At 37.9% G+C, this 20,352-nt stretch overlaps 3 protein-coding genes across 17 annotated transcripts; 2 read left to right on the top strand and 1 right to left on the bottom strand.

The window, feature by feature from the left end:
• Positions 1-2,568: 2,568 nt before the first annotated feature.
• On the top strand, positions 2,569-6,432 carry Sps1 (inactive selenide, water dikinase). Its single transcript, XM_046626995.2, has 6 exons — positions 2,569-2,897; positions 3,339-3,443; positions 3,663-3,924; positions 4,117-4,307; positions 4,561-4,805; positions 5,058-6,432. The coding sequence occupies exons 1-6, from the start codon at positions 2,612-2,614 to the stop codon at positions 5,208-5,210; spliced, it is 1,242 nt and encodes a 413-aa protein (XP_046482951.1). The 5' UTR covers positions 2,569-2,611; the 3' UTR covers positions 5,211-6,432.
• Positions 6,433-6,492: 60 nt separating this feature from the next.
• Positions 6,493-9,121, top strand: LOC124219440 (cyclin-dependent kinase 20). Its single transcript, XM_046626997.2, has 5 exons — positions 6,493-7,114; positions 7,185-7,373; positions 7,625-7,861; positions 8,158-8,385; positions 8,452-9,121. Exons 1-5 carry the CDS (start codon positions 6,929-6,931, stop codon positions 8,608-8,610), a joined length of 999 nt encoding a protein of 332 aa, XP_046482953.1. The 5' UTR covers positions 6,493-6,928; the 3' UTR covers positions 8,611-9,121.
• Positions 9,122-13,471: 4,350 nt separating this feature from the next.
• On the bottom strand, positions 13,472-20,241 carry unk (RING finger protein unk). 15 transcript variants are annotated; one of them, XM_046626966.2, is made up of 12 exons: positions 19,547-20,241; positions 19,230-19,460; positions 17,491-17,913; positions 17,174-17,397; positions 16,412-16,551; positions 16,014-16,205; positions 15,731-15,923; positions 15,327-15,598; positions 15,000-15,209; positions 14,670-14,849; positions 13,989-14,168; positions 13,472-13,767 (listed from the first exon to the last, which is right to left on the bottom strand). In XM_046626966.2, the coding sequence occupies exons 1-12, from the start codon at positions 19,627-19,629 to the stop codon at positions 13,603-13,605; spliced, it is 2,493 nt and encodes an 830-aa protein (XP_046482922.1). In that variant the 5' UTR covers positions 19,630-20,241; the 3' UTR covers positions 13,472-13,602. The 15 variants fall into 15 exon arrangements, with proteins under 15 accessions (XP_046482922.1, XP_046482927.1, XP_046482925.1 ...); XM_046626971.2 differs by having other exon boundaries at positions 13,989-14,150; XM_046626969.2 differs by having other exon boundaries at positions 16,014-16,190.
• Between the last annotated feature and the right edge of the window lie 111 nt (positions 20,242-20,352).

Below are 20,352 nucleotides of genomic sequence, written 5' to 3'. Positions count from 1 at the left end.
ATAATACTGAACTATTAGCGATCTCTCATATTTGACTAGAAGCGCACCGAGCATACTAGCTACGCAAAAACATACAGATTATTGTACATATGTATGTGGGTTATACTATACTACTATAGCACACGACGTGATGTGTCGGGATAAGGTCGAGGTGCAGAACTTTCTGGAAGTGCTGTTCGCGCATTCTGCTCTGTTTTGCTACACAACCAAACATATATACATAGGTATACATTGCGAATATGTATGTATATGTATGCATACAGATGTCGGGTGCGAATGCGTATACACGTTACATACGTAGCTCCATGTTACTTTGCTGCGGAATTTCTGGCGCTCATTTCTATAACTTTAGTAATTTGCCCTATTATGGAATAATTTTGGTCATGATGAATCCCGGTTTTCCGTTAATTGTCTTATAGGTATAACGTAGATCCACGATGCGATTGTAACCTGACCTAATTACCGGGAAAATTAATTTTATTGCCGATGACAATAGTCTATAGGTCTCTAAGTGGATAAATTCGACATTATCATCTTTGTATATATGTACATATTTTATGAATGATTTATTTTCGTATGTAGATTATAAATATTTTCTCATCAGTGTCAACTGTAGCCAGTTGCGATCTCTACGTGCATTCACCTCGACCATCCTCTAGCGATTAGGAACTCTGATTGAGGAGGTTATAGAGCCAGAGCAAGTTTTGCGCGGGAAACATTCCTTCCTTCAGACAACATTCCGAGTCAGTCATTGTTCACACACAGCATGTCATGGAATAGGTAAAGCATGGAGTGCTTAAACTGCTTAACTATACAACTACATCCTTACCGCGATTACAGTAAAGAAAGCAGAATCAGTTACAATGGATAAGGAAATATAAGAGATCAATTGGTCATGTAGTATATGTTATGTTTACTTTATTGGATACTATTGTATTGGATAATCTGAATATCAATTTAGCACAATTCCGCTGTACCTATAACTATTATAATTAAGTAACGCCGTCCAACTATTTGTATATTATACGATGAAATCCACCGATGAATTGGGATTTTGTACGTACATTCGAGATGTAACGATTAGATGATGCGTTATGGATGTGTGCAATATGCAAGCTTGCTGCAGGCTCTTGTTCTTGAGGAGGACGTAAACAGCGTATCTTGCTTGAAAATGAATATAGTTAAGAATTCACAATGTGGAATTTGAGAATCCCTGGTAGTTTAAGGTTACGTTAGGTTAGATTGACACAGCCAAAGATTGATATACGTATACTACTTCTTCGTGCATATAATTTAGACCGCAGGGACGCGGGCAATGAGGACAACGGTTACGGACTATGCGAACACACCTTTTTTTCTATAAGGAGTCGCATTCATTTTGCGGGGCAGTAAATATTCCAAACAGCTTAGCATTTTAGCAGGTTCAAGAGGGTGGACGCAAAACTGTAAGAACTTGCAAGGTACATACAAATCATCTAGATAACAGCAGTTCAACAAGGATACGTAGTATTCGCGTAAATAAATGTATTCAGGCGATTCGGATCGGAGCTGTAGTTTATATGGACGGCCCTGAAAACTGCGGCACTGTAGTGAATTCATATCCATGGCTTATAGTTATCCCAAAGTACGTACAGCACTACATATCGTAGGCGCTGACGTATAAACAAAGGTTATCATTATGTTTGCTGATAGATACATCAGTTCGGTTTATTCCGATGAAATTCACATAACCAGCAAAGTTGGAATTAACGAAAGGGTCGTTAATGGTCACATTGCTTTTGAGAAGAGAATTCGTACAAGGTACGTCACAGAGGCGTACCGAATTGAGGGTGGTCACATCGCCCTTTTGTTTCCTGATTCGCATTGGTTATCATCGATCTTGCTGTTACTCTCTTTGTTGTTACTTCACAAATTATCGTGTGACCTGATAACCAACGGACTCTAGTTGGGGGAAAAGTTTACAATTTAGGAAAATTAAGATAGTGTAAATCACATAATAAATGGTAAAATTTGCATTACGAGAAAATACTTATTCCGAACTACACTGTGAAATTAATTTTCTCTCGCGGTTAATCGACGCTGTATATCTACGGCCCTGAAGTCATGGTGGAACTCGGACGTAGTTTAAAAGAGCCAATGGATATCGCCGTTGAAATTCACGCAGTTGCTGGAAGGGGCTGCGCGTCGGGTTTGCGCGCAACCCGTAATTCTCGATCATAGCAGCGCCGCAAGTGTCCATTTTGTTTCATTCGTTGATCCCGGCTAGTCGACGCTGGTGCAACTATATTCCTCGTTTGCTCGGAGTTCGGCAGTACGTAGTATTCAGGAGCGACGCGTTAGATAGGGGGCAAATAAGTAGCAGTGGCTGTCTTGCTGCGGAGTTTGTGTCGCCCGGTATACTAGACCGAGAATTTATTTCAGAGTAATAGATCCACGCTTCTTTTAGACTTTAGTGATCGAGATTAGTGTCGCCGGTAAACTTTTCGTGTTTTCGGAGAAAATAACATTAAAATAATAATATTATAGAAAAATTTACAAGGATCAACGAAGCGTGTATATATTCGACTTTTAAACCACTGTATTCTTCGGTGATAATCTGTCGTTTACCAAGATGGCCGAACTACAGGGCACGCCGGTTACTCAGGACGCACTGTCCGTGGCCCAACTTGAACTTGGAGGAAATCCTAACGCCTTGGCGCTGCGTAGGCCATTCGACCCTGTCGCACATGATCTTGACGGTACTTTCCGCCTGACACGTTTTGCTGATTTGAAAGGATGAGGGTGTAAAGTCCCTCAAGAGGTTCTTGGTAAACTTCTTGAGGGACTACAGGCGGACGATAATAACGTCCAAGATCATGAGCATGCCCATTTTATGCATATGGCTATTCCGCGCATTGGTAAGTTGATTTCTTATCATTATACGTTCTTCTGATTGTGCATGGTCACTCTTTGTTACCTCGGATCACTACCGTATCCACGGATTAATCCACGAAGCATTTTTTTTCATTATTGAAACCGCTATACGGTTGCATGATTATTCGTTCGCATATACAGAAAATTCACGTTTACCCCGCCAATGGATAAAATTTGTGGAAATGGCGACCGGCCAGCCGGCCGGCCGGCGCTGGGCGTCCGTCCGCCACGTTGTCAATTCCCGCCTATTTTTTTTTCTCGTAATGCGTTCGCCGCCATTATGTTGTCCGAACATCTTTTCACGATCCCATTGTTTCCCACGCATCTGAAGAAGACGCATGAATATTCGTATTCTCGTTTGCAGTCTAAACACGTTACATGATGAATCTTATAACTTTTCTCACTTTTTATTCATTTTTTTGCAGGCATTGGCATGGATTCCTCCGTAACGCCGTTGAGGCATGGTGGTTTGAGCCTAGTACAGACAACGGACTTTTTTTATCCTTTAGTAGACGATCCTTACATGATGGGTAAGATTTCTAAAACTGTTGAAAATGACCGGTTATTTTTCAGTACAGCAGGTGAAATTATTCTTGCGTTTTTTTCTTATAACTCGTCTCTCGTAGTCCTGCAAATAACAAATAAATAGGCATACGTCGTTATTACAATATGTGTGTATATTAGTTTTATTTTTCATTGCTTCGACTACATATCATCAACGAGCAGAGAAATCTTATTTTTTTTCTCAGGCAAAATTGCATGCGCCAATGTGATCAGTGATTTGTACGCTATGGGTGTTACGGAGTGCGACAATATGCTGATGCTTTTGGGGGTCAGCACCAAGATGACTGAAAAAGAAAGGGACGTTGTTGTTCCACTTATAATGAGAGGCTTCAAGGACTCTGCTCTTGAAGCAGGGACGACTGTTACTGGTGGTCAAACTGTCGTTAATCCATGGTGTACAATTGGGGGTGTTGCCTCTACGGTTTGCCAACCCAACGAATACATCGTGTATGCAAAATAATTCAAGTTGTTTAAATTAAGTGTTTAATAGCTTTTCCAGCACTGCTGCCCATCACTTTTCCTAATTAACTTTAAATGTTTCTAGATCATGAAAAGTTATTTGGATGATGTTTCATCAGTCTTGGATTGACTCTAGGTACCTTGAACAATTTTTTTTTCTGTGTCCTTTTCAACGTTTAGGCCGGACAACGCGGTTGTTGGGGATGTCTTGGTGCTAACAAAGCCACTCGGAACCCAGGTGGCAGTCAACGCTCACCAGTGGCTAGATCAGCCCGATCGTTGGAATAGGATCAAACTAGTAGTCAGCGAAGATGATGTGAGAAAGGCATATCAGCGTGCAATGGACAGCATGGCTAGGCTAAACAGAATAGGTACATTTAGTGTTACATCAGGACACCAGAAAATTTTTTAGAGATCTTTTCTATTTGCCTGGCCATACACATTGGACCATTTTGCAATTCTGCACGGTCTGACAACACTACCAGGCATAGAATAATCAGTTGAGGATTCCATGGCGCTCTGATCTTGTTCACTGGCAGTAGTCGTCACAAATTCCTTGTACATGTTCAATTAAAATTCATTTTCATTTTGTAGAGGTTTCAAACGTTTATTTGATTCTTACAGCTGCACGACTCATGCATAAATATAATGCACATGGGGCAACGGACGTCACAGGCTTTGGCCTCTTGGGTCATGCCCAAAACCTGGCCAAACATCAGAAGAATGAAGTTTCATTCGTTATACACAATCTTCCGGTTATTGCCAAAATGGCAGCAGTTGCTAAAGCATGTGGTAACATGTTCCAATTGCTTCAAGGCCACTCCGCAGAGACCAGTGGCGGATTGCTCATCTGTCTTCCACGAGAACAGGTTTGCTATAACCATAATAAAGAATATCCTAAGAATGAAAAAACTTGGACCTGCTGAATACAGTAGGGCATTTTAGACCGGTAAAATGTCCTAAAGAACGAGCAGGAAGATAAATTTTTGAGGATTCCCAAGCTGCGTCAACAATGTGTTGACTCGGTGTCGTCAACTCTTAAACAATCAAAATTTTTTCTATGTGTACGCTTGTTTCCAATAAGGTGTATCCAAGCTTTATTTTTCGGCGTTTATTTTTAGGCTGCTGCATATTGTAAGGACATTGAAAAACAAGAGGGTTACCAAGCATGGATCATCGGGATCGTTGAGAAGGGTAATCGTACAGCGAGGATAATCGACAAACCGCGAGTCATCGAAGTACCCGCGAAGGAAAAAGATGGTGAACTCTGGTAGAGGAGTAATCTTACGGATGATTATGTTATATGAGTTTGGTATCACGCATTCAAGGTGGTTAGATCTTGCAGTGCTAATAGCTGTTGGTTAGCAATTATTGTAAGATCGCCACGAATGTTGATCGGATTATCGAATAGACGGGAAACCACTTTGTGTTTCCCAAGTTCTTGGGGAGCTTGATAATATCTAATATACGTAAATATATATATATATATATATATATATATATATATATATATGTGTGTGTGTGTGTGTTTTTATCTTATACAATACATGATCGTAGAACAATTCATGTATAAGATAAAAACGAAGAGGCAAAGGAAAACAACGCCAGTAAAACAAGTTAATGAAGAGATATCATCAGCTAGTATATATACATTATACATATATGAAAAACATAATTACTATAAAATATAAAACAACGGTTTGCTTTTATACAAGACGAAACTGTGATTTTTTATTTTTTATCAAATTTCAACGTTGAGTGCATCTGAAAATGAAAGCAAATTCCAGTTGACGTTGATATTATAATCACTTTCAATTGCATAAACAAAGTGAGAAAAAGAAAATTTTCAATTCAACAGTTACGTGTAATTATGTTGACTTATTTTGACAATGTTGTTCCAAATTCCTGGTTCTTTTCTTTGCTTTCTTTTCTCAATATTTCCTAATCTTTGACTATTAGGGGCGTAGCTATTATGCATATGCTTGTGGAGAAACAATGGAAAGATTAACTCTGTTATAATCAAACCGAAATTTATCTGGCAAGTTGGCGTCGGAACGATGAGGCCGAGTAAACTAATTCCCTATAAATAATAATGAAGAGTGAAAGTGAAGAGAATTAAAGTAAAAGCTTATGGCGAACTAGCCGGGCAAGCTTGGCTAACCAAAATGTATTCTCGTTGAGACAGATGACAAAAATTCTAATTCAAATGCTTATTACACCCAGATTGCAATAAGTTACCGAATCTGGGTAAGTTATAATTTGCATATCTTGATTGAGTCAATTGCTCTAGTTTTCATAAAGTATTTTTCCTTTGTTATTCATAATTAATACCGTACTTTTCTACAGACTCAATTATTCGTACCCTAAAAAACGTTTATGAAATCAGACCATAATAATTCTGCGAGCACATTTGTAAACAGACGTTGGTAAACTTTGAGAATGATGGGGGTGAAATTTGTCATATAACATTTTAATAAAGCGCTACTTTGTCAATAACATAGTCGCCTCTTGGTTATTACCGTTCGCCACTTAATCGTACGACACCCTCCTAACCTAACCGTGATGTGGGTGTGTATGCATATATTAAACTCATACGTAAGCCATGAAATCGATGCACGCGATTGTCAAAATGGTGGTATTGAGACCGTCGACAGGTAAGGGTATCACGAAGGCTCCATTTCTGTCGTTGAAACGGTACTTGAATTTTATCCGAAGCGGTCGTACAGCACCAGGAACCACCTCTAATGGGCTTGGATGTGATAAAATAAAACTACCATTGTCATGGTGTTTTGTTTTGAACTATGAGAGGCAGTGTGTCTGTATAGTCTATGTGCAGGTTTCGAGTGGTTGACAAGACAGAGCCACGGTCGGAAGTTCGAAATATATTGCTTGGAAAGCAATTCAAAAATTAAGAATCTGACGCTTGAAATGACGCTTTGAGAATTGAAACGGCAAAGATTTGAAATCGAAGAATCGGATACTAGTTTCCGGGATGGAGAAATACGTTGTGGTCGGAAGGATTGGCGAAGGCGCGCATGGGCTGGTATTGAAAGCTTATCACGTCGAGCAGGGCAATGAGGTGGCGTTGAAAAAAGTATTGCTCAAAAAGATCGACGAGGGTATTCCGACCTCCGTATTACGAGAAGTCAAGACTCTGCAAGAGCTGAGACACCGCAACGTAAGGAATAGCAGCACAACTGCGGGTCAATTTCATAATTTTTAACCATCTTTATGATCGATACCCACAGGTAGTCGAGTTAATCGACGTTTTCCCAGTGGGTTTGGATTTTGTCATGGTATTCGAGTACATGCCATCCGGCGTGTGGGAGATAATTAGAGACTCGGAGAGGCCGCTAAACGATTCTCAAAAGAAAACTTACGTTAAGATGTTGTTCGAGGGTGTATCGTACATGCATGCAAATAATGTCATGCACAGGGTGAGTTTAGAGGGTTTAAACAGCGTCTTCAAACCTACACCCATGAATAACTTACACTGGTTTGAACACTGTTTCAACATTTTATGCACACGCACCAAACTTCAATACCCTAAAAGATGACAGACAGAAGCTCTGACATTGAATTACACAATAGTTAACCGTCTAAATGAATTTAAACAACTATTTATCAAGTTAGGCTGATCAGTTTAATTGGATAAAGAGTTTAAACTCATAAAACTCTGGTTTCCTAGGATTTGAAACCTGCCAACTTGCTTGTGAACCGAGAGGGCGTGTTGAAAATAGCCGATTTTGGTCTTGGCCGATTGGTCTGGGACGACAACAGTCATTCCTATTCGCACCGAGTTGCAACACGATGGTATCGAGCACCGGAATTGTTGTACGGTGCACGTTATTATACTACAGCGGTAGACATATGGGCGGTGGGATGCATTTTCGGAGAAATACTTAACAGCGCGCCTTTATTCGCCGTAAGCGTGGATACAAAAGTTACGAGGTTGAAGTTGGTAATATTATCGCCACGAAAAATCGGGGAAAGAATCACTATTTCCTGAATTTTACAATGATTTTTAAGGGACTAAGATTTCAAAATACGAGTGTGTTTTGTTTTATTACGGTCTACTGAATTTTAGGCAATTTCAAAATGGCGGAATGACGGTTTTTCCACGGCATCAATCGTTACAATAACGTTACCAACTTCAATATGATGATCAGTTGCATCGTCCTTGTACATGCAATTGCGCACCTGTCCTTCGGTCTGTTTTAGGGAGAAACTGACATCGAGCAGCTGGCTATCGTTTTGCGACTGCTTGGCTCGCCGACGACGGAATCTTGGCCCGATTTGACTACTCTGCCAGATTACAACAAAATCACATTCCCGTGCCACAAAGGTTTGCCCTGGGATTTGATTGTACCAGATGCGACACCGGATGCTATAGATCTGATCAAACAGCTTCTAGTCTACAACTCATCGAAACGCTTAACTGCCTCATCGGTATGTTAGATTTTTAGGCAGTGTAATCAGACAGACTTAATTTTCTTCAACGACTTCTTGTTTCAGGCACTAAAACATTTATATTTTCATTCGCGGCCGTTCCCCTGCCCTGAATCTGCTTTGCCGAATCCAACGCCGGATCATCGGGTTCAAGTAAAGCCGGAAGAAGTTAAAGGAAACTTGAAACGTACAGTCTTGTTTCAAAATTTGTTGAGCATCGTGTAACCTTGCTAATCGTTTTACGTCGATGACTATATTTTGCAAAGATCTTACGACATCCGACTGTTACCCAAGAACTTCTATTTGGCTTACTTCTAGAAAGGCAAAACCGCTAATTCCTTCGTTAAAAATCCCAGAGCGGTAAAACAACTTGGCGTTTTCAATTGATTTTTTCTGAGAATAGAATGCTAAGGCGCGGTCTCTGTGGAAAATAACAAAGAATATCAGTAACAAGACGTGTGAGTGATCGAAGGCAACTGCTAAAGGTCCTCACATTGCATACATTATAAATTTTAATATATAAATGATCAGCAACTTTTTTCCATGTTTATTACTATATTAGGTAATTTAAAATTTATTATTGTACAGTAGTAGCCTAGTGATTATGTGTAGATCTTAGACAATAACCATACGGACAATTATTGATTAAAGATTCGTTAAAGAAATTAAAAAAAAAAAACATAGTCGTCGCGTAAAATTAATTTTTCTTCCGAGATCTGATGATACTAAATAATTACGATATTCTTAGCGAGTGCAATGATATACACGAGAATGTCGATAATGATATAAAAGACAGCGAAGTAATACCAGCAATAATAACAGTAACGATGACAATAATGACACTAGAATATAGTTTCACGTGTAAAATGCTTACAATATTGTCTCCCAAAATGTGCCATGAATGTGATACAGACAGCCATAATCAAGCCATGAGTAAGGTATACCTATATGAATAATCGTCCATATGGCTGTTGCTTTGACATTTATATCTGCGTTATTGTAATTTGTCAAAAATATATTGTTCAATTTAGTCTACCCTATTGTTGGTTTTCTTCGCGCTGGAGCGACGATAGTATGTATTGAAAAGAATTTCTCTATCAGTGCGTTGTTGAACCATTTTAAAAATTTTATTTTCGCATTCTTTTATCCTTTTAGACGTTGTTTCATTTATTGCAATAACACCTGTAATCGCGATAATAATTGCAAGCGTTTTGTAATCTTCTGTTTACTTGAATGTACCAGGAATATAGATTTTCTGCAAGAAATAAAAATATTTTGAAGCTAAAATTGAGTCAAGCTTTTTAGTTTTCTTTCTTCCTTCCGTTCTCTTTTTCTCCTTTTTGACTTTCAAGTTTTTTTCATAAGAAAATAATGGAAAGCTTTGTTGACAACGAAACCAACAACACGGGCAGTAAGTAGCGTATAAATATTCAACTGTTTTGCATTATTCAATTTTTTTCATACATAATATAAGCTAACCATTTATTTTGTTACTCTCCTATTACCCTATTCGTAGCTAAATTTGTTACTTTTACAATAATTTAATTTTATAATTGTAATATTATTATTATCATAGGTAAAATAGCATAATAATAATAATATATTGTATTTATTATTTTGTAAGATTCGTAATTATATTATCAGGAATACCTACCCTACACTCTATTCAGTTTAATGTGATCCTAATAACTTTTCTTGTACTGCTTGCTTGTTTGCTTTTTGAATCTCGAATCAAATAGTTCCATTCATATTAATGCTTTTTATATTCTAAATCTATACATCAAATAAGCCATAAAATCAGCCCAAACATAAAACAATTACTCGAAAGCAAACTCGAAACTTGGTTGAATAAGGGGTTCAATTTTGGATTACTGCTTCGTCTCGTACTTAAATGCTATTCGCGTAAATATCAGAGAATTGTAATAAGTTTGGGCGGAGTTAGACAGCACATTTTTTAAATATCACTTCAGTGATTAATGTAAGACGATTTTATATGAGACAGCGATTTGTAAAACGTTAGATTCTAGATTAAACTTAAATATTCAATTTTTCTCGTCTAATTTATGATCACAATAATCTAAGAGAAATAGTGTTCCTGAGCCACACGCACGCCTATTCAATTTTTTGGAAAAATCTCTAAATATTCAATCGATCCTCGATACATTGTAACACACCCACCCACATTGAACTGTTTTTTGTAAGGTAAACACATACCTGTTTCGTAAAATCGTAATAAACGCTGCATTATTTGAAAAACAGCAGAGTTTTTCATATATTTCTTTATATATTTTGTATAGTTTTTCATTTCAAGTCATTGGCTTAAGAACACTACTGCACAAACACAATTGAAAAATATATTACCCTAGGTCTAAATTGATTAATCTTATGGAGTATGTAATTGAAAAAAAGCTATGGCATGTACGGCTATCGATTAACAAGGAAATTTGCTCAATTTCATTGCCATTCGACTGAGCTTCTAAGTTTTACATTAAATATAACAAAAAATTTTGATTTTTTTTTGCATTTTTCTTTTGTTCTAGAAAAATCTTATTAGAACGCATTTCACTATTATTATTAGTAGTAAATGTTTATGTATGAATTTCGGTCATTTGTTTGATAAGAGATGCGCAATATTATTGAAAGCTACAAAATCTGATGAATAGCATATTTTTTCTTCCTTTTTTTTCTCTTCATTATGCGTATATAAATGTAACGAAAAATATAATGCTATAGAGTATAGACGATACGAGCCCATCCATACCATAGAAGAGTAATCGTATATTTTATGTATACATTATATTTGTTTCTTCACTTGTAATCTTTGAGAATTGAACTAACAAAAGGAGAATATTTCATTTTTGGCCTCAACATATTTTCTTTGCTTGTTTCATTTTATATTGTTTTCTATGATGTTATTACTAACTTTAAGCGATAGGTAAGTGAATATTTTTTTTTTTTTTGCTCTTTTTTATCTAATAGTGTAGAAAAAACAAGACGTAATTGAAAACTTGATCGCGAACTTTTCGTGATTCTATAATGTTAGATATTGAGATAATTAAGTAAGATTTATTCTCGTTTAATACCCTTCTCTCGCACATTTCAGCATCGAAAAATATACATATTATATGTACGTGCATATGTGCACACATGTATGTATGATTAGATACCTTCGTGAGCTTATGTGATAATCAAACCTTTGCTTTAATTATAAATTGTGAATGAATACATGTAAGCTTATTGTGCGGTGCGGGTATTACAACGACGGTTATAAAAGTATAATATTAAATAAAAATTAATATTGATGACGATAATAACAGTTGTAGTAATAATAATGATAATAATAATAATATTATTAATAATAATAGTCTTTAAGGTTGATTTTATTTTGATACTTTTTGTCTATGAAGAAAAAATTTGATAACCGCCTATCTATCCTAGCCACCTAAACTAGTCCTGCTCGTCGTCTTTCTAATTCTCCTTGTATGCCTCCCTCAACTACTCGCTTAACACGATACATATTTATTTCATAGTAAATACAATATTTTAGTTAACATATCATATGAAACGGCTGACATACCGGATGTTCCGGGGAAAAAAGTGAAACAAATCGATATACAAACTGTACATGCATACGTATACATAGTAGTGTATGCGCGTATGTATCTACGTATGTATGTATATACCCTTTTATCAGTATGAGCAAAATTTATAGAGTAAATTATTAAATCGTACACGTGCTTTAGTTACGTATTCATTGCAGCATACAGGTATGTAACCTGTACATAACTCAAAACACTGTAGAAAAATTTTAAAGCACTCTAATACGCGTTCCCTTAATTTCTACAAAAGTCCAAATTTACGCCACATAATTTCGCCGGGATTTAGATATTTTATACACTAATCGTCAAAAGTAAGTAACGTCTTTGACAGCTGCTTAACCCTTTCGACTTTACGTCTATACAATATTAAAATTGAATTTTTAGTTCCATAATTAGTACACATTTAACATTTCAACGCCGTTGTTCTACTCAAAGCATCCGTACTATTATTTTTCTTTTCATTTATGTATATATTTATATAATATGTACGTATAGAAGCTTTTTCGTAATATGAAAATGTAAACGCGGCGATAAAATAACAGTAGGTTAGTGTTATTACTTGCTTGAATTAAATGTCTTAAACATTCATAGGTAGATTGTATATCTGCACTTTTCTTTCAACGGTATCAGTTTATATATATATATATATTTTTTTTCTCCGTTTGTTCATAGTATTATACTCGCAATTACGAATTTATTTCTTAAATTTTTGCAAATGTTACAATTATCGAGATTAGATAGAGAAAAAAATGTGAAATTATTTTATTTGGATTTGACCTTCTATGCAAAATCGGTAAATCGAAATTGTCAAGTTTGTGTCATGAAAAAATAAAAAATCTCATTGACAGTCACTATAAACTTATTCATCCAGTATCAGTAGCCTGTTTTTTCTCTTTCTTAACACTGTTTCATCAAACAAATATACCTATTATTGCGATTACACGAGTACACTGTGTACAAAAGTAAAAGTTACATGTGAATGAGAAACTGAATACTGCAATTTTTATATTTTTAGCTGTGGTTTTGAACATATGAAATCAGAAAATAATATACATTATCAGTAACTCTCGGTGTTAGCTAACCTTTCTTTTTTTTTTAGTACATTTGAATGTGGCGGAAAACTTAGTTCAATGAAATAACACACACACGCATATACATGTCGAGGTAATATTCATTCATCAACTGCAAGGAACAAGTTAGATATAAAAGCATGATATATATATAAGGAAAAAAAAAAAGAAGCGATTATCGGAATGCAAAATTAATCAATCGGTAAGGTAATCGGGTTGTACGAAAATAATAATAATAATAATAATAATAATATAAGAAAAAAGATATTTAAAAAATCAATGAGAAGTATAAGAAACTCAGATTTTCAATTATTAAGGCGTGTTTGCCGTATACTTGCGTCCCTCGATATATTACCATTTTCAACGACTATCCTATTTCAACCCTATTTCAGTTTTTGTTTCGGTTCGAAACTGCGAGTGGTATAACGTGGTATAATAATTACCCAATTACTGCTGCTTTTTTTTTTCTCTCTTTAGTAAAAGACAAGTAAGATCCTTCACCGTTTTAAGATAATAAATGCATTAGTAAAATTTCAATGAATTGTAGCTCAGGCTTGACTGGTGGAGACGACCGGTGTCTGGCAGTAAGGACATTCACGCTGATTTGGTGCACAACCCGAACACACAACGTAGTGGTTGCATGGTGACAAAGTAACTGTTCGGTTCTGTTCCTCGCAGACCATGCATTTTGTTGCAGTTTCGAGATAGAGTACCTGAAAACATAATCTAAGCCTCAACAAAGAGCAATTTCATTAACCGACGCAGAAGCGACTCCTATTCGGAGATGGACTGGTGATTGTATGACGAAAAAATCTTTATGCATTGCCGAATGGCGAAAGATAAAGAGTTGTCAATGTAAAATTCTATTCGCGCTTCTGCTCGCATAGAAACTGACAACCAACAATTTTTTATTAAACAGGTTTGAATGGTTTACCTTTTCTACTTCCTCAAGGTCAGATCGTAGTTGAGATTGCAGAGATTTGAGCGTCGCTATGGACAGTGATCTGAGCTCGCTAGTCCTTCTTAGGGCATGAAGATAAGGTCCACCCACGGTCGCTTCGTTTTCAACTCTCAATGCTTTTACCTGCAACAAGGCCTGCAAGCAATCCATGCTCTAAAGTACAATGCATCTCTCTTGTGATTGAACAATGATTTTTTACAACGGGGAGCTTTCTACCAAGATTCTTAAAAACTAAGAGAAGTTTACTCAATCATCTGGAAAATTTGTTAATATTAACCAAAAAATTATTTTCCACTGTTGATTTATCGACGAAATAACGCAATGTCCATAAAAATTCAAACCTAGACTGTTATCTGCTATCTAAACTGACAAAGTAATAAGTTTTTTTGCAACATTCCATGAACCTCAACTTAGTCTGCGGGCTGGAAAAGGGGAAAATAAAAAAAAAAAGAAAACAGCTTTGTCTATCACAAAGCAAATCTATATTTGTATGACTATTTGAGGGTGCTAATGGAATGTATCATTATTTTCACCAGGAGTAATTAATACGACTTATACTGCAATTGCTTACATCATGAACGTGACAATTAATAGTATAAGCACGTCTGAACTTGAGTGGAAAACTCCCCGATAAAATGGAGGATAAACAATCACCTCATCCCTCTGTTGTTCGGCAATAGACGCTTTACGCTTAGCTTCTTCGCTTTCCAACTGCCAGGCTGTACAAGCAGCTCTTGCCTGGTTTATGCGCTCGTCCCACGTCGCGAGTTGTGCACGACTCGAAGTCAGTTCTTCCCGGAGCCTTTGAACCTGATCGAATTCAACGAACGGAGGCTTGAATAAAAATCCTCGTCATCGTTCAGAATGAAATAATTTGATTCGGCTAATTTCTTCTACATATTTGCCCGTTTTTGCTATCTATTGTATTATTTTCGGTTCATTGTAAAGGGGAAAAAAAAAAAGATTGGCCGGTCGCTTACTCACCTCTGATAATGTGCCTGTATTGCTGGGACTAATGGAGAATGCGTTGACTAAGGGTGAAGCTGGGAGTGGCTGAGCACGAGACGGAGACATGCCCTGATTCGCAAAGTCGAATAAACTGCTGTTAAATCCGCTGAGTTTTGAGGCAGAGCTACTGAGTTGAGAGATGTGATTGCTGAACGGATCCGAAGCTTGGCTCATGAAAGGCATGGTCTATGGAGAAAGATAAGACGTAACGTAGAAGGGGAAAATAAGCAAGAGTACTTTTCATTTAGCAAATAAATTAAATTAAGGAAATTCAGTATATTTAATCAATGTCTCTCTATTTACCGATTCCATTGAATCTTGATGAGAAAATCTTGACCCGGTAAGAAAACCAGCAGACTGTAATTGTTGTAGAGGACTTGAAGTGGATGGTGAAAAATTACTGAGTACAGATCTTTCCGTCATTCCAGGTATATTCACCGGAGCTGAACTTCCTAATAAACCAGAGCTAGCCAAACCAGCCGATATAGAATTGCTCATTGGCGAATTACTATCTCTATGAATAGAGTCTACTAAGCTCAACGGGTCATCCAAATGTATGTCATCCAGTGCATTGCCTAAAAATATGGATAAACATTTGTACACACGATTAGAAATGAACACAGTCGTTTTTCTGATATTCTTAAATGAATAGTATTCTATTTCTCGTCAACTGAGTTTAGGTAATTCATCTTATTTGTTCAACATACCGATAACAGATTCAACTGTATCGCTAGGGTAGAAAGACGTTGAGCGAGGAGATACAGTTGAGCCCAAAGAGTGACTACCAAGTGTGCCATTGAGATTGAAAGCTATGTAGAGACTTTGTTTGCGCTGAGCTTTTTCAGCTTTGTTCAAAAGAGGATCGCTCTCTATTGCCATCATTTGCTTCCTTATTTCACTCTGAAAAAATGGTAACGGATAGAGTATAGAGATAAACAGAATATTTATCGAGCCATCTTCAAAGATAAATTAATGGTATTTCATATTTACAGCTTGTAGAATTGACGAGGAGTTGTAAAGTATGCTTGTGAGTTTTTGATGAGCGGCTGCTGAAGCAGCGGAAGATGAATTGTGAAGTTGAGCACCCGGCGCCTTGCTGTGAGAACTATTGCTCCCGATGCTGCTGGTCGTGCTAGCAGATTCCGAGACATCTCCCCCACTGCCATTCTGAAACCCGGTAAACTAAACGAATCTGTGATTGTCAGTTGTCTACCATTGACAATGATGCAATAAAATTATGAATCCATAAAATTGGGATAAAAACAAAAGAACTACCGCATCCGTGCCATTGTCAAGAGTTTTTTCAATGTATCCGAGGTTGCCTTCGGTCTCGTTTAGCTCAGACAATGAGTATGAAATTAATGAAGAATAGGAACATATAGACTTACACTGCTATCGCTCGGTGGTTTATCCTTGTCGTGAAGCTTTTTGTCGGGTGTCAGAACGCTGCTTATTAGGTCGGCGATGTTGGTGCCGTCAAGAGGCACGGCCATATCCCTCGCGAGGCTCATTTCTTCTGTTGGCAAGACTGCTCCATCAGCATACCGTACCAATTTTTCAATATATCAATCTTGAGCGATTCTCACAGTTAAGTTTATGGTTTAACACAAGATGAAACCCAAACGACTCAAGCATAGAATATAATGGCAATTTACAATTTACTGACAAACTATTGACTAGATTTCATAGTGGAGAAGTCTTTACAAAAGAAAGAACTAACATGATTTACGATCGCAACTTGACCAGTTTCCCCAAATCACGCAAGTCAATATTCATGCAGCCCAAATTCAATTATTACCATTATTCATTCCAAATCTGAAACTCGATTGTTTACTGTTTTACGAAAATACTATAAAATTTGTGAAATTGTAAACCCGAGAAATGGCCAAAATTCAAATGAATAAATTAAAAAAAAAAATATAATCAAAATTGAATTACGATAAACACATTTATTAGCATGATCTTCCACAGCTGGACTGGAAATTAATTTGTTTAAATGCATGCTTTGAAGGAAGGAAATTGTGTTTTGCGAGAGAACAGTCAAGAATAAAAATTTACACAAATAAAATAATGTGTCACGTCAAGCTAGTAAAGTACATTTATCACACATCCTAAGCTTACAATCTTTATGAAAAGACATTGTTACGTACGATTGATGAGGTTACACTCACGGTCAACGTGTGCGAAGGCGCAAAATACGCCGCGAGGACAATAACCAGCCTGCTGCACGTCGTTGCACTTTGTAGACTTGTATATTTCCGGATGAAACTGCTGCTCTGTTCGCGTGTGGCAATAAGTGCAGGCATCGCCTTGCTCGCAGTTACCAGGCTCACCCCATTCTTCCCCATGTTTAACATTTGGACACGGTGTGGATCTTTGAAGGAATTTGATATTGAAAAACATCATTTTGATACCAAGGGTGATACCTAATCGTATATGAATGCACAGAATAATTATAAAAATTCACCTGTACTTGTACTTCCTAGGGCTGCGCCTTTTGTCTTTGCTGTTATGATACTGCGGGCAGGCATAGCCTTGCCTGCAGAGCCGAGGCGGTCGTTTGCACGGCTCAGTCTTGTAATTTCCTAGTACATAATTGGTGTCCTGCCATTTGGGGTCTTCGTTCATGAGATTCCTTTCTTTATCCAGTATGTTTGGCCCATTCGTCGACGAGTTTGGATCTGAATCTGGGTTCTCAAGGGCCTGAATCTCCTTGATGTCATATACCGGCGGTCGCAGATCATGATTTCCATGTGCAAACGCGCAGTGTGGACCATTTTTTACGCAGAAACCCCTTGAATCGGTGTCGTGAACGCACATGCAGGTTTTGTAGTAGCGGAGGTGATACCGTCTCTCCGTATCCCCCGCAGTACGGTGCAGGAACGGACATCTGGACCAGGCAGAAATTTAAAACCCAATCATTCTACTTTGCCTTTGCGTTCCCTACTATTGAAAAAGGTATCGATTGGCTGATTCTAATTAACAGAAATTAAGAACCAATGAACGTATCAAATTTAAAATTTATCCCCCGAATGACGATTCGAACTAAAATATAGTTTTGTGAAATTACATAGTCCCGAGTCAAAATTCTATGATGCCATATTCTGGATAATTTGTGACATTGACGATGACGTAGAACCTGCATCCTTAAATACGATTAAAGGAATGCTGTGTATATTTTACAGAACGTTTTGATAATCCTTCATATTCGCTAAAAATAACTGATCTATTTTTTAACAGTACGAGATGTAAACCACTCAATATTATTCATTCTAAGGGGATTAAATTCTTTTTAACCAATATCACCTATAGTTTGGCCAACTACAAGAAATCTAAGCAAGTTTTTAGACAGTCTGTTAAACTTGAGGCAATCGGCAAGCCACAATAATGATTAGAGCCTAGACAACAACTCTGTACAGGATGAACCTGATGCTTTTTGACCATTTATCCATTGGGTCATCACCTCTCATTTGCTGACGGTGTAATCATTGAAGGAAATAGAAGTTTAGAATGCATTATTTGTAACGCGGACATAACAGAGATAATATGAAATTGGTAACGCAGGTAAGCAGGTCACTTTGGTTCTGCAAATGAACCAGTAAACAACAATGACTAGTGAAGTGGTCAAATTGTAGAACGATCGTCGGTATACAGCAGGGATAACCAACTTGATCGGACCCGAGATCTATCGTTTACTGTCCAGACTCTGTGCGATCTACCAATCTCAAATCTTTACCGCAGAATTACAAGAAATATTTGTTTGACAGTTATGTATTTTTCTTTGCTTTGTCGCGATCGACTGGCCTGATAGCCAGGATCGATCGATCGGTTGGCCATCCCTGGTATACAGTATGGATTTATTATTGGTGAACAAACAACTGTGTAGGATAAATGACAATAATATGAAAGAGTACAAGGCAGTGTTGGTTCTTTGTTGTTAGGATAAGTAGGAGAAAATCAATACCGACAGAGTTCCTTTGTGCAAAATCAGCTCCTGGCGTGTGTGAAAATAATGCGAAAATCGTGTGGAGAGCCGCGACGGTGTGAGAAATTGGCGGGTAGCGCGGTCCGAATGATGTAAGAAAATAATGTTCGAGCTTCCGAGGGTGGTTAAATATGGGCGACGATAAGAAAAAAAAGCGGGTGGGTGTTGGACGGAGGGTAAAGGGGGATGGGGATGGGGAGGGGAGATAAGGAAGTACTCACTCGTCTCCGTCGGGACAAAGGCCGGTTGTCTCATCGTACTTGGTGCAGTAATTGTCGGCGCTGTAATTGAAGGTCCGATCACGTTTTTTTACGGGCCTTCGTCGCCGCTGGTTCATAAAGTGCCAGTTGAAGCAGGTGAAGGGCCTGTGCTGGGTGCATTTGCGTTGTATAAAGAGGGGGCATTGTTCCACGCGGAATTCCTTCAAATATCTGGAATGCGAATCCACAGAACTACACATTATTCGTTGTACACTGGACCGTGAGCACTGCACCACTGTCTGTCGTCACACTCGGGGGCCCCGCCAGGCACTACTTACGTGTAATGATTCGCCTTTTCTGTTTGAGCTGTCAACAAAGGTTTTGATTCGGACTTCATCTTGCGAAACGATCTATCGAGCATCCCAGGGGCGCAGGGTACGCGTCGCGGTCCGCCAATCCCTGGCCGTCCCGTGCGTCACGTGACCCCCGAATAATCACGAGTTTCAAGGTCATTGGTGTTTTGGTACCGAACGTAAACACGCACTCATGCCGATGCGCTTTACCCCCCGCCTAACACACTTCTTTTATTGTCAAACGATAGGATGCTTTTATTACCGTTACTCGGTGATCGAATTCTATCGCCTATAAACGCGATGAAAATGTCTCCTCCTCAACGTTGCTTGTAGAATCTTGCGTAGTTCTAGCAACTATCCTGACTCGCACTGCAGTTCGATGCTGTCGCGTCTGTCGCTATTGCGCTTGTTCATATGCGTAATTTCTTTGTGTTGCGGCGTCACTGGTTCAACACGCACTAGTTGTCCGATATTGTTTGTACTGGGTCGCCGCTGATATCTCACGATATGGATTTCAGCCGGAGATTCTTTCGTCACTTTTATCCTTTCATCGCTTTGTCTACGAATAGATCGGTCGATAATTTTTATTTTATTGTTATTTTTGTATCCAATTTTTCTCTTTCACACATACCAGCCCGAGTAATGATTTTATAATGTTGCACACTTTTCGCCACGCATTTACGAGCGAGATAAAACGTTAGATGGCAGCACCTCGCGCTTGTGTTACTTTATCATATGGACTAACTATACAACGTTCGGTCGTGTTTCAAAATTTCGGGCACTGTCCGTGA

The sequence above is a fragment of the Neodiprion pinetum genome, chromosome 5, assembly GCF_021155775.2.
Source record: "Neodiprion pinetum isolate iyNeoPine1 chromosome 5, iyNeoPine1.2, whole genome shotgun sequence".
Taxonomy (NCBI): domain Eukaryota; kingdom Metazoa; phylum Arthropoda; class Insecta; order Hymenoptera; family Diprionidae; genus Neodiprion; species Neodiprion pinetum.
The sequence above is the reverse complement of the archived record's forward strand: the minus strand, read 5'-3'. Positions and strand labels throughout refer to the sequence as shown.